Source organism: Oncorhynchus clarkii, chromosome 9, assembly GCF_045791955.1.
Source record: "Oncorhynchus clarkii lewisi isolate Uvic-CL-2024 chromosome 9, UVic_Ocla_1.0, whole genome shotgun sequence".
Classification (NCBI taxonomy): domain Eukaryota; kingdom Metazoa; phylum Chordata; class Actinopteri; order Salmoniformes; family Salmonidae; genus Oncorhynchus; species Oncorhynchus clarkii.
The window spans coordinates 50,408,021-50,422,136 of record NC_092155.1 but is presented as its reverse complement, the minus strand read 5'-3'; the positions used below and the strand labels follow the sequence as shown (position 1 = coordinate 50,422,136).

General features: G+C 42.7%; 1 protein-coding gene across 2 annotated transcripts in view; it reads left to right on the top strand.

Annotated features, from left to right (window-relative positions):
• Nucleotides 1-14,116, top strand: part of LOC139416483 (collagen alpha-1(XX) chain) — a 33,607-nt gene that overhangs the window by 5,350 nt on the left and 14,141 nt on the right. The window contains exons 1-4 of one of the 2 annotated variants that reach the window (XM_071165119.1): nucleotides 8,779-8,813; nucleotides 8,906-9,019; nucleotides 10,363-10,467; nucleotides 12,149-12,292. In XM_071165119.1, the coding sequence (XP_071021220.1) occupies nucleotides 8,923-9,019; nucleotides 10,363-10,467; nucleotides 12,149-12,292 (346 nt within the window). In that variant the 5' untranslated portion in view covers nucleotides 8,779-8,813; nucleotides 8,906-8,922. Of the gene's footprint in view, nucleotides 1-8,778; nucleotides 8,814-8,905; nucleotides 9,020-10,362; nucleotides 10,468-12,148; nucleotides 12,293-14,116 lie in introns of those variants that run through there. The other variant, XM_071165118.1, reaches the window with a different exon arrangement.

The window sequence follows — 14,116 nt, the reverse complement described above, 5'->3', positions numbered from 1 at the left end:
TTCAATCAGGTCGAGACCCAGGCTAGGTCGACGAGAACGCAGATGAGCTCCCGGAGACAATTTCAGCACAAACTGTCAGAAACAAAGGTTGTGCAAACCCACTGTTCCAGCAGCTGTCCAGAGGGCTGGTCTCAGATGATCCCACAGGTGAAGAAGCCAGATGTGGAGGTCCTTGGCTGGTGTGGTTCCACATGGTCTGCGGTTGTGAGGCCGGTTGGACGTACTGCCAAATTCTCTAAAATAATGTTGGTAGAGAAATTAACATTACATTTTCTGGTGGATTTTCCTGCAGTCAGCATGCCAATTGCATGCTCCTTCAAAACTTGAGACATCTGTGGCATTGTGTTGTGTGACAAAACCGCACATTTTAGAGTGGCCTTATATTGTCCCCAACCCAAATTGCACCTTTCTAGTGATCATGCTGTTTAATCAGCCTCTTGATATGCCACGTGTCAGATGGATTATCTTGATAAATGCTCACTAACAGGGATGTAAACAAATTTGTGCAAAAAAAACAGCAAATTAAAAACATTGACAGGTCAGGGAATCAGTCTCAAGATCATTAATCAGTGATTTAAAAATAGTTCTTCCAGTTTAAAAGTATTTTGTAAGGCATTCCAAGACGATGGCGCAGAGTACATAAAAGCCCGTTTACCAAATTCAGTTTGGGACATTTGGAACAGTTAGCAGGATAACGTCCAGCGAACGAAGAGAGTACCCACCACATTTCTGAACAATAAAAATGCCCAAATACATATAAAGGTAGTAAACCCAAAATGGCTTTGCCATTGCTTGAGCCACATCAGTAACATCATTTCACAGCAAATTTGCAATAATTTCCACTGTGATGTTCATCACAATACCAGGCAGCCATAGATGCGTTAAAGGAGAATGGAAATCAGATGTTCCATTGACCAGATTGGCGCACATCCAACAAATCTGATCTAACAAACAGTGTTATGTATTTATGGATGCCAAGGGAAGCCAGGCTTCCCCAAATATTTGACAAATATATTTGACCATGTTTTCATAATTTTCTATCAATTCACAAGTGGCTGTATCTCACTCGAGAAATCATCTGAACAAGGGGGAAAAGCACCCCTCTGTCTCAGTATGTGTATTCCATGTATCTGATGCTGTCTGGAACAAAAGAGTATGACATGTTGCTGCCCTAGCATTTGATTGATTGGCGCCAGCAAGCATTATGTCTCACGTGGTAATTTTTTTAATAAAATAATTAGCCAATCAGTGTTGAGCTGAGCTCATGTGGGTTGTCCTGCCACAGCAAAATGACAGTTTGGATTTTGCTTCACACAAATCAAATACCATCCTAAGCAAAATGTCATCATTCTCAGACAAACGTCTGTTTCTGGTCTGCTTGATTTGATGTCCTTCAGTAGCATGCTTGCTAAATTGGCCCTTTCCTAAGCCATGGATGGAGATTTGGACTTGTGGTTTTGACCTAATTCTCTGTACAGGCCAATGATTATGATGGTGATTCTGATCTAACCATAAATATGCGTATTGTTCCACTGACCTGAGATGATTGAAGGTCAATATGTAGCCTAGTGGGCTCACATTAACTTGCTAGCTAACTTAGCTGGTTCATTTTTGCCCATGTGAAGAAATTAGGCTAGCAATCATTTTAGCTAGGTAGCCTATGAAAACAAAAATGAAAGGTTTACTGAATGGCAGAGCCATAGACCGTTTTGCCAACTTAATTAATTGGTTTTGGTGTCTAAGTTTGTTTTCAGTGTATTAAACTGAGCAAAATATTACCTTGTTGATTTGATTATGTTTAAGTTGAAATGGTGCTGGAAGAGCAGAGGCAGTGCTCCTGTTGTCTTTGTGCTGACTTGCGGTAACTCTGTGGTTCTAAATCAGTAGCTGTAGAGTAAACTGTCGAGTAGATTAACTTTCTTGACCTTGCTGCAGGTCAACTGTTTGTTACGTGCAGTATTTGTTTTGTGGACTTATCCAGAGCAATGTGGCTCTCCGGTTTTGTGATGGGAAAAATGTATGTGTAGTTGAATTTTTTCCGCCACTGTGTGACTGTTGTCACGGCCTTATTTTAAATCACGGTGGCATATAAACAAATGGGTTATAGAGCAAATATCACAACAGGTTGTAATATGGCTTTTTATTGTCTTGGCTTCCCGAGTTATTTTTTTACCTACCAGTAGGATACGTAGGATATTCGTTGAATCTGTCATGATTTAGGTTGTGGAATGGGACACTGTGCTTACGTAAGGCCAATTTTTATATTTTGGTGTGTTTTTGCAGCATAACATGCAGAAGTTGTCCCTTTTCAGGTTTAGAAGAAGTGACTGCTAAATACAAACTCCCGTTCGTATAAACTGGTTAGCATAGCTAGCATACAGAAATCGTTAATGGTAATCAGTTGTTTTTAACTGTAATGTAGTTGAATGGTAAAGATGACATGAACATGTGTTGGTGTTGACATCCATACAAGCATTATACTCCGATGTTTACCTCAATATAGTGTAAAATACACAAACAATAGCCTAAATCTAGACAAATTTTGCTGGTGGGCAATGAGGAGACTTGGGATCTTTCCCTCATGGCTCTTTCCCCCACGTGTTTTCTATGGCATTGTCTTAAATTATTTTTAAATATTTAATTAACATTTTAGTCAAATTCAACTTCATAGGCCTCCTGAGTTACGCAGCGGTCTTAGTCACTGCATCACAGTGCTAGAGGCGTCACTACAGACCCGGGTTCAAGACCCATGAGGCTGGGCACAATTGACTCAAAAATATTCAACTTATATTGACAGCCTGCACATGCGCAGTTCGGCGGGAAACAACCATTAGCTCAGTGTTGCCAACAATTTTTCAGTGAGATCCGCTCCTTGATTTGTCGCTAAATGACATTTTGCCATTGCCGCAACGCTGCCACACCACCAATTTTCCTTCACCCCCACCCCTTGTGCTTCTCTGTCTGTGTGTGTGCCGTTGCTGTGACTTGTGTTGGACAGACAGCTTCTCTCACTCTTGAGTGGGAAAAGTTGCTTAAACCCTTTATGTTATCTCCCCAAAGGCTTGTCGCTAGAACTTGTCGCTAGAATCAAAAAAAAATTGTTTGGGTATTTGTTTGGGTATTTAACCCCCTTTTTCTCCCCAATTTTGATCTTGTCTCATCGCTGCGGGCTCAGGAGGTGAACGTCGAGTCATGCGTCCTCTGAAACATGACCCGCCTTACCACGCTTAACACCCGCCCGCTTTAACCCGGAAGCCAGCCGCACCAATGTGTCGGAGGAAACACCATTCAACTGACAACCGGGTCAGCCTGATGTTACCCGGCCCACCACAAGGAGTCGCTAGAGTGTGATGAGCCAAGTAAAGCCCCCCCCCATATTGGGTCACTCCAATATGATATCCTTGTGTGCAGCAAGACACATTCCGAGTAACAATTTCAGACTCTCTCACTCCTTCCTGTTGGATGGAGTGATACTGAACACAGTCCACCACCGGGAGCAAGTGTGCACCGATGCCTCGCCAGCAGGTTGTGGGGCAGTGTTCAGAGGTATGGCAGCGAGCGGACGCATGGAGTGGCAAGCACATCAATGGCGCTCAGGATGGTTTGACTGGCACTCCAACAGTTCCTGGGGAAGCATGTCCAGCTCAGATCAGACAACAGCACAATAGTGGCGTATCAATCACCAGGGGGGACTGAGATCACGGCACTGCCACGAAATGGCTCGGTAGCACTTGATGTGGGCTCAGACACACTCAGCGTTACTGCGGGCAGCGCACATCCCCGGGGTCTTGAACCGGGCAGCGGACATGTTTTTGAGAAATGGCCCGCCGGAAGGGGACTGGAGTCTACACCCTCAGGTGGTTTTATAGTTGTGGGAAAGGTTTGGGAGAGCGCAGGTGGACCTGTTTGCATCTCAGGAGAACACTCATTGTCCCCGCTGGTTCTTGATGTAGGACCCTCCAGGCCCTCTGGGTTTGGCCAGCAACAACACTTTATGCATTCCCACCATTTCCCCTGATCAGAGCTACGCTAGACAGGGCCAGTTTGAAGGGCCACCGGCTGCTCCTGATGGCCCCATACTGGCCGAGACAACCATGGTTCAGCCTCCTGTTGTCCCTCCTTTCTGGGACCCCATGGCCGCTGCTGCTGAGACCCGACCTGCACTCTTAGGCTCAGGGATGCCCTGGCATCCGGATCCACTCCACTTCTAGCTTTTGGCTTGGCCCCTGAGATGCGTAAATGGGCAAGTGAAGGCATTTAGGCATTCAGGACAATGTGGTGAACATGTTGTAGAATGCCAGGTCTTTCTCCACCAACATGCATCAAATGCGGTGGGGCATATTCTGTACTTGGTGAGAGGGTCATAATGTTGCCCCAGAGTCATGTAATGTCCAAACGGTTTTACACTTTTTACAATCACTGATTGATGCAGGCCGAGCGGCATCTGCTTTGAGAGAGTATTTGGCTACAATTTCGGCGTGCCATGACGATGGCCTCCCATTGCTCTCCAAAATTTGTTAAGGGAGCTGGATGCAGATGTCTAACTAAGGCCTGTTCAGTGCCAAACTTGGACCTTGACGTGGTGCTGTCAGTACTTGCTAGGCCACCCTTCAAGCTCCTGGGGTTAGTGTCTTTGAAGCACCTTTCCATGAAGGTGGCATTCCTGTTGGCTCTTACCTCTACTAAGAAGGTTAGTGAACTTCATGCTCTTTCAGTGAGCGCTGAATGTTTCAGAGTGGGTGCAGACAAGGGGAGTGTTATCCTCCGGCCTAACCACTCTTTATTACATAACCACTCGGTCGTGTCTGACAGACGTGAACCGGCACTTACATTTGTCCGCTGGGTTTTTCCCCAAGTGTGCTGAAACCAGTGAGGACACTAGACACTTACAGTTGAAGTCAGAAGTTTACATACATTTAAACTCAGTTTTAATCCTAGTAAAAATTCCCTGTTTTAGGTCAGTTAGGATCACCATTTTATTTACAAATGTTGAAATGTCAGAATAATAGTAGAGAGAATTATTTATTTCAGCTTTTATTTCTTTCATCACATTACCAGTGGGTCAGAAGTTTACGTACACTCAATTAGTATTTGGTAGCATTGCCTTAAATTGTTTAACTTGGGTCAAACGTTTCAGGTAGCCTTACACAAGCTTCCCACAACAAGTTTGGTGAATTTTGGCCCATTCCTCCTGACAGAGCTTGTGTAACTGAGTCAGGTTTGTAGGTCTCCTTGCTCGCACAGTTCAGTTCTGCCCACAAATTTTCTATAGGATTGAGGTCAGGGCTTTGTGATGGCCACTCCAATACCTTGACTTTGTTGTCCTTAAGCCATTTTGCTTCAACTTTGGAAGTATTCTTGGGATCATTGTCCATTTGGAAGACCTATTTGCAACCAAGCTTTAACTTCCTGACTGATGTCTTGAGATGTTGCTTCAATATATCCACGTAATTTTCCGTTCTCATGATGCCATCTATTTTGTGAAGTGCAGAGCAAGTGGAACCACTACTTCAAGGTCTCAAAGCGAGTGACGTCACCGATTGAAACGCTATTAGCGCGCACCACCGCTAACTAGCTAGCCTTTTCACATCGGTTACACAAGCCTCCCCGTTTTTCCTCCAAACATAATGATGGTCATTATGGCCAAACAGTTTTATTTTTGTTTCATCAGACCAGAGGACATTTCTCAAAAAAGTAATGTCCTTACCGACCTGTCAAAACTATAGTTTGTTAATAACAAGACATTTGTGGAGTGGTTGAAAAACGAGTTTTATTGACTCCAACCTAAGTGTATGTAAACTTGAGCGGTATGACGGCTGCGTGGTCCCTATGGTGTTTATACTTGCGTACTATTGTTTGTACAGATGAACGTGGTACCTTCAGGCTTTTGGAAATTGCTCCCAAGGATGAACCAGACTTATGGAGGTCTACAATTTTTTTTCCTGAGGTCTTGGCTGATTTCTTTTGATTTTTCCCATGATGTCAAGCAAAGAGGCACTGAGTTTGAAGGTAGGCCTTGAAATACATCCACAGGTACACCTCCAATTGACTCAAATTATGTCAATTAGCCTCTCAGAAGCTTCTAAAGCCATGAAAACATTTTCTGGAATTTTCCAAGCTGTTTAAAGGCACAGTCACAGTGTATGTAAACCTCTGACCCACTGGATTTGTGATTAAGTGAAATCATCTGTCTGTAAACAATTGTTGGAAAAATGTATTGTGTCATGCACATAGTAGATGTCCTAACCAACTTGCCAAACCTATAGTTTCTTAACAAGAATTTGTGGAGTGGTTGAAAAGCGAGTTTTAATGACTCCAACCTAAGTGTATGTACACTTCTGACTTCAACTGTACGTTACACAGACTAAGCTGTTCATGTGTTATGTTCACAGGCTCATCTCCAGAACTCCACCGAAAGAGACTCTCACATTGTATTGTGGACACTTACTATAGCGTATCAGCTGTCCGGCTGCTCTGTGCTGTCTCTGGTGGCACATTCTACTATAGGAGTAGCTACATTGTGGCCCCTGCTCTGAGAGTTCCCCTTGCTAAAATGTGTGCCTCGACCAGTTGGACGTCGTCTAGCACTTTTGCTAGGTACTATCGAGTCAATGTTGCTGCCGCAAACCAGGTCTGTGGAGGGCCGTGTTTAATGGAGTCAACCGCAGCACTACCCGGTACCCAGGACTAATCTGAAATTCTTACTTTGAATGTATCCTAACGAGCAGAAGGATACCATATTGGAGTGATCCAATAGCTCACTGAACCTTGATTACAGACAACCTTGTTTTTTTTTGTTTTTTTTAAACCTTTATTTAACCAGGCAAGTCAGTTAAGAACAAATTCTTATTTTCAATGACGGCCTAGGAACAGTGGGTTAACTGCCTGTTCAGGGGCAGAAAAGAGTCGATGTTAAGGCCAAAACGGACTCAACCACACACATGCTCGGGCATCACGTCTTCAGGGTTTCTACTAGATGGTGCAGCCACAAAGTCAAAATTGGCTCTCATAAAAAATCATTAAAACAAAAATGTGCTTTTTGGTCTTAATTTAAGGTTAGCAGTGTGGTTAGGTTTCAAATCTGATTTTAAGAAATAGGCAGGATTTATGACTTTGGTAACTAGTGGAGGTCGACTGATTATGATTTTTCAACGCCGATACCGATTTTTATTGAAGGACCAAAAAAAGCCGATACCGATTAATCGGCCTATATGTGTATATATATATATATATATATATATATATATATATATATATATATTATTTTTTTTGTAATAATGACAATTACAACAATACTGAGTGAACAATTATTTTTATTGGTGTATTATATTAAGTTAAAATCAATTTAGCCTCAAATAAATAATGAAACATGTTCAATTTGGTTTAAATAATGCAAAAAATAAGTGTTGGAGATGAAAGTAAAAGTGCAATATGTGCCATGTAAGAAAGCTAACGTTTAAGTTCCTTGCTCAGAACATGAGAACATATGAAAGCTGGTGGTTCCTTTTAACATGAGTCTTCAATATATCCAGGTAAGAAGTTTTAGGTTACACCAGCCTAATCTCGGGAGTTGATAGGCTTGAAGTCAAACAGCTCAATGCTTGAAGCATTGAAGCATTGTTTGAATGAATGCTTACGAGCCTGCTGGTGCCTACCACCGCTCAATCCGACTGCTCTATCAAATATCAAATCATAGACTTAATTATAACATAATAACACACAGAAATACGAGCCTTTGGTCATTAATCAGGTCGAATCCGGAAATTATCATTTCGAAAACAAAACGTTTATTATTTCAGTGAAATACGGAACCTTTCCGTATTTTATCTAACGGGTGGCATCCATAAGTCTAAATATTCATGTTACATTGCACAACCTTCAATGTTATGTCATAATTACGTAAAATTCTGCCAAATTAGTTCGCAATGAGCCAGGCAGCCCAAACTGTTGCATATACCCTGATTCTACGTGCAATGAACGCAAGAGAAGTGACACAATTTCACCTGGTTAATATTGCCTGCTAACCTGGATTTCTTTTAGCTAAATATGCAGGTTTAAAAATACATACTTCTGTGTATTGACTTTAAGAAAGGCATTGATGTTTATGGTTAGGTACACGTTGGAGCAACGACAGTCCTTTTTCGCGAATGTGCACCGCATCGATTATATGCAACGCAGGACATGCTAGACTAAACTAGGAATATCATCAACCATGTGTAGTTAACTAGTGATTATGATTGATTGTTTTTTATAAGATAAGTTTAATGCTAGCTAGCAACTTACCTTGGCTTCTTACTGCATTGATGAGAGGCAGGTGGTTAGAGCGTGGACTAGTTAACGGTAAGGTTGCAAGATTGAATCCCTGAGCTTACAAGGTAAAAATCTGTTGTTCTGCCCCTGAACGAGGCAGGTAACCCACCGTTCCTAGGCTGTCATTAAAAATAAGAATGTGTTCTTAACTGACTTGACTAGTTAAATAAAGGTGTAAAAAAAAAATCGGCATCCAAAAACACCGATTTCCGATTTGTTATGAAAAGTTGAAATCGGCCCTAATTAATCGGTCGACTTCTAGTAACTAGTGACCACCTATCTTCAGTCAGCTGTTTGTTCCCAAAGAAATTCAGCATATTTTCTTTTTATAGTTATGACTTGTTTTTTTTTAAATGACCGTCTTCATCCATAACTGTTGGTTATACGGTAATTGTGCCTGTCCTAGTCACACTACCTGCCTTATCCATTTGCTTACGTGGGTTTCTTCGAGATTAAAGTTTGACAAAATGGCTTTCGACAAACTCTCATTTGTGCTCCCACAGGTTTTGACCTACGCACAGTACTCACCAATATTGGCAATAATCAAATCGTTATATACTATTAACTATGACCATTGTTTGCCTTCCTTTTTCAGGTTTCTATGTTCTAGTCATGCCTCTTCACTGCCAACGACCTGGCTGCCCAGCGTTGATGGGGCCTTTCCTGGTCACTTTCCTGGTGCTAATGAACTCTGGAGTCCATAGCCAAGGTACCATGTACATCATCACTACTATGTATCAGATCATGTTTGTACCATGTGGCCATAGTATTCAATGGATATTTTGCTCTAGCTGTAGAAGCATACAAATCCCCTGACATTGTGCAACCTCTCTAGACTGACATGTAAGATGTCTGTCTGACATGTAGACTCATGTTAGCAATTACACAAACTCTCAGGACACTAATGTGAACTCATTCACTCCTTTTTGTTGCCCACACACACACACACTAAGCCGTTTATGTCCGATAATCATATAACATAATAATGACTGGATAATATTATTGGCTGATATTAGTCATAGGTTTAAACAAAACAATTAATTTTGCCAGATTTTTCAGTGTACCTTTTTTTATGTTTCATTATCAGTATGCAACATTACTCCCTCAGAGCTCCCAGTGCAGTGATGACTTATCTCTGGGCTGTTGTTGTTATTCATGGGAGTGCGGGGCATTGACCCCAGTCTCCAGATCCCCTCTGATCCTCTGCCAGAACTAGATGCAGAGACAGTGGGACACTACTAAAGCATTTCCATGTGAACAGAGACCCTTGCCCCTTACCCCTGTCCCAGCCCCCACCTCCCCAAATGAAGACTGTGCCTAAAGTCAGGCATCAACAGTAAGTGCTATGATTCATATCTGCACTCCTCTACAATGTCTTCGGTTTTCCCCATGACGTTGTGTATAAGGTGCCTTCAAACTGACCTTCAACCTCAGGCCTTAAACGGATTTCCTGTCCCTCTTGCTATCCCAGTGGAGAACACAAGGCCTGCTTTGAGCAGACAGGGGCAGCTGGAGAGGAGAGAGGAGGACAGAGAGTGACACATGAAAGAAGAGGATTGTTGGGAATCCCCCGTTGGAAATTATGTAGATGACCCGAAAACAAGAGACTGATTTGATTAGTGAAGGAGGAAGAAGGATTGGATGTCTGAAAAAGGTTTAGAACCTACTAATAAATTCATTTTGGGGGGGAATTTCTTTGATCTTAGAACAGCCCACCACCCCTGCAACCCCCCCACCACTACCCCCCATTGCCAAGTTCACCGCTATACTCGTACCCAGAATCAGTTCCACAGCAGAGAAACAGCTCAGTTGGTCTCTCACAACAAGTAATCACTGCATAGATGTTCATGTTTCAAGTGCCTCGTGTTGATTATGCTTTTGTCTGTGTGAGACAAAAATCCTTTGTTCCAATCACAAGTTGATTGTTTTGTTCTTTGCTCTGGTGGGAACACTTCTGAATAGCAGTCTGATTGTTGATTTGTATGATTGATTTGATGTTAGATGTGGACCTATTCCTAACGTGGGTGCGCATATGTGTTGGCTACACTGCAGGGCGTCTGAAGCTGACAGTGCTGTCTCAGGATCGGCTGCAGATGAAGTGGAAGGAGGCTGAAGGGCCGGTCCAGGGATACAAGGTCCGCGTGAAGCCCATCTCAGGTGAGCCAGCAGTACTGGTGTGTACTGTGAGGTTGATTCTAACTAAGAGTTGACAATGTTGGGTCACGATGACTCAAAGCTGGAATCCTTAATGGTGAAACTGTCACGTCTGTTTGCGATATTAAAACAACAAAGACGTTACTGCAAACAACTAACAGTGTTTTTTTCCCTCTGAAGGCATTGCACGCGCGTTAGAACAGCAGCATATGTACAGCAGCATATGTACAGCAGCATATGTACAGCATTTTTCTTTTTTTACACTGATTAGCGATGCACCCCACCTCTGGTTTGTCAACAAAATCAATAACGGCCATGGGGGGCAGACAGTGATGCTGTTTTCCCCTACGATACTACGGATTACATATTTAACCAAGACCACTTTTTATTTGTTATTTTTTTTAAACATTTATTTAACTAGGCAAGTCGGTTAAGAACAAATTCTTATTTACAATGACGGCCTAGGAACAGTGGGTTAACTGCCTTGTACTTACAGTATATAGAGGCAATTTTAGTGCTGGACTAATGTGCAGTATATTATTACCCAAATGAAAGTGAATTAACTATAGGTAAGTGCCTCACTTTTTTTTCCATTGTATTTCTTTTATTTGCCTTTTTGAATGATTTTCCAGAACCCTACAATTTCCCACCCAGCTGCCTGTTCTCCACAGTAAAGCTGCCAAGCTGTCCCTCCCACTTAACTCTATGCCATCTGGAGCCAGAGTTGATCAAAGCACGGGCCACTGGCTAGTAAACACCTCCTCACTCTAATTTAGTTGGAAACCGTTCATTGGTCAATCTGACCGAGCCACAGGGTACAAGGGCTGCCCTGCTACTCTGGTTAGCTTGACGTCTCTCCTTTTGTTCTACTTATACAACTCTCTTTTATTTACATTCTCATGTTATATAATAAATAGGTGTGAAACATTATTTCACGAGTATTTTCTCATTGTGTCAGCTCTCTGTCCACCCCCCCCCCCCACACTTCCACATTTGTTTCTCACTGTCATGTTATCTTTTATTTTATCTCCAGTTCTCTGTCATAGCTGTGTCCAGACAGGTCTGTGATGGTAATACTCAGAAACGGTTAACAGTGAAACAGACATGAGACATGCCTGTTTACCCTGCAGCTCTCTAGAGGGAGATGAGGAGATAGGGGGGAACAGAGCAAGAGCGGAGGGGACCACTATGGAAGAAGCACAAGGAGACATTAGGGATTTTGGAGAGATGGGGATGATGATGATGAAGAGATGTGGCAGTGGGCTAGAAGAGGGGAAAAGGAATATAGTATATCTGGCTCAGTTGATGTTGTAAACAAAGCCTCAAGGAACAATTGATATTTTTTATGTTTTGACTGCTGCAGCGTGAACACACCTGGCTGTGAAGGCTCTCACCTGATAGCTTAGGGAGATATGCTGTGGTTTATCCAACCACCTTCTGGGTCATGACTCACACATTCTTTTTATAGAACAGTCGTCTCTCTTCCTTGTCGAGTTGTTGCCTTTTTATGAAAACGCACATATTTTTTAAATTTTATTTATTTATTTATTTTTTATTCTTCTGCTCACTATCTCTTTCTACCATTTGTTGTGGTAACAGCAGCTGTATGTGTGTCTCAGTTGCTCTCTCACTTCTGCAAGAATCTGAGAGACTGTCTGATGTGTTCGATGTCTCTGTCCTCCAGAGGTACCCCAGCCGGAGCTGATGCTGACAACCACGCGTGGCCGGGCCACAGTGGCAGGTCTGGACTCCAGCCAGGAATACGCCCTCCAGGTCCTAGTGCTCAACGGCACACTGGAGAAACTCATCGCCAAGAGACGCTTCACCAGTAAGAGACGGCAGGGGAGAGGGAGTGTTGAACAGGAAGGAGAGGCAAGGAGGAGGAACGGGGGGGGGGGGAATGAATGCAGAGGACTTAAGAGGGAGATGAAATGATGTTAGGAGGAATGTAATGGCAGAGGGAGTTTGGAAAGGTGGAGATTAATAATGAGTAGGATTAGTATAGAAGAGGAAGCAGAGACTATGAAATGAAGGGTGTGAAGGACATGAGGAAGATGGATAAAGAGCCAGAGAGGGAGAGTTTACAATAAGGGGGGACTGGAGGGAGAGAGTGTTCGATAGAGTGGGAGGTTAGGTGAATGTTTGACCGTTATGGGGAAATGAGAGCGATAAGGAAAGAGTAACTGATGTTAGAGAAAGATGACCACTATACGGAGAAGGAGAGAGTGAAGGGCACAGCAAGGGAGAGCTGTACAGATACATAGATCAAGAGTGACGACATAGGTCCTCATGCCCACTAGTGTAGGCCTGTGTCTCATGCCCACTAGTGTTGGCCTGAGTCTCATGCCCACTAGTGTAGGCCTGTGTCTCATGCCCACTAGTGTAGGCCTGTGTCTCATGCCCACTAGTGTAGGCCTGTGTCTCATGCCCACCACTGTAGGAATTCTCAAATCATTAAGGGAATTTTGCGAATTCCCATAAAAATCGCAGTTGACCTCAGTGGGCTTTACCAAATTCACTTTATCTCTGGTTGGTGAACTGGTCATTACAAAGCAACTGTTATTCTCTGTCAGGTAACAACACATTATGCATGTGGGTTGAAAAAAGCAGCCTTTATAGACCCAACACATTCAGACATTTGCAGTACATTTTTTTCCCCCCCAGTTATTTGGGCATTTCTAAATACCTGTGTGCCTTTGACATTTGAATGTGTGCAAACACTTCCGTATTATTCCATTCCATGTAACCACACACACACCTATCAGCCTTTCTTTCACAAGGGACTGTCTGTAATTGAGACATTTTAAGAGTATTCTTGCACAATTACAGGTTGTGATTATTGCGGGAGGGAGACAGAAGCTACGTTTCCATCCAATTGACGACAGATTTACATGCAAATATTCTAGAATCTGGATAAAAACAATATGTTAATTTTCCCTCCAGAGATGTTGCCATCAAATTGACTTGTTGCAGTTTAAAGGGTGTGTGTGATGTAGTCCACATAAAATGCTTTTTGCTGTTAAATTCCCATGTACCGAATGGAAAAAATACAAGTTAAATGGGTTTCCATCGCATTTTCAACACTAATGATGGTTTTCTCACAGAAAAATGTGAGTTTTATATAGCAAGTGTGCCCACTCTGGTATTGGCATGTCAACAGCGCTGTACATGATGCGATTGTTATTATGGATAACAGAGCAAGATTATTTTTATTTGTCAAACTGCAGCCACGCCTCAATTATCATGTCACCAGAATAAGACCAACGATATTTAGGAAGAGCATCAAGCTCATCACCTTGCAATTTCACCGCACTGTGAAGTTCATAATTTCTTTCCAGGGGCTCAACTTTGTTTTTAGAAGTGGAGGGGACATAAATTAAAATAATTATTATTCAGTTTGATAAACACTCCAAACAGCCTACCCGACCGCTCGGAGGCGTCCGCATGGTCCTAACGCACACCTTTGCCTGGTTTTGTGTCACATTCCAATGATAAACTGGTGGGGACAAAAATGCAATTTCACAATGTGGGGGGACATGTCCCCCCCCCCCCTGTCCTAGTGAAAGTTGTGCCCATATTTATTTCATCTGTAGCCTAATAAATTGCATGCTTTCCCGAGTCGTAGTGGGAGGACCACATGTCATCGCGTGAC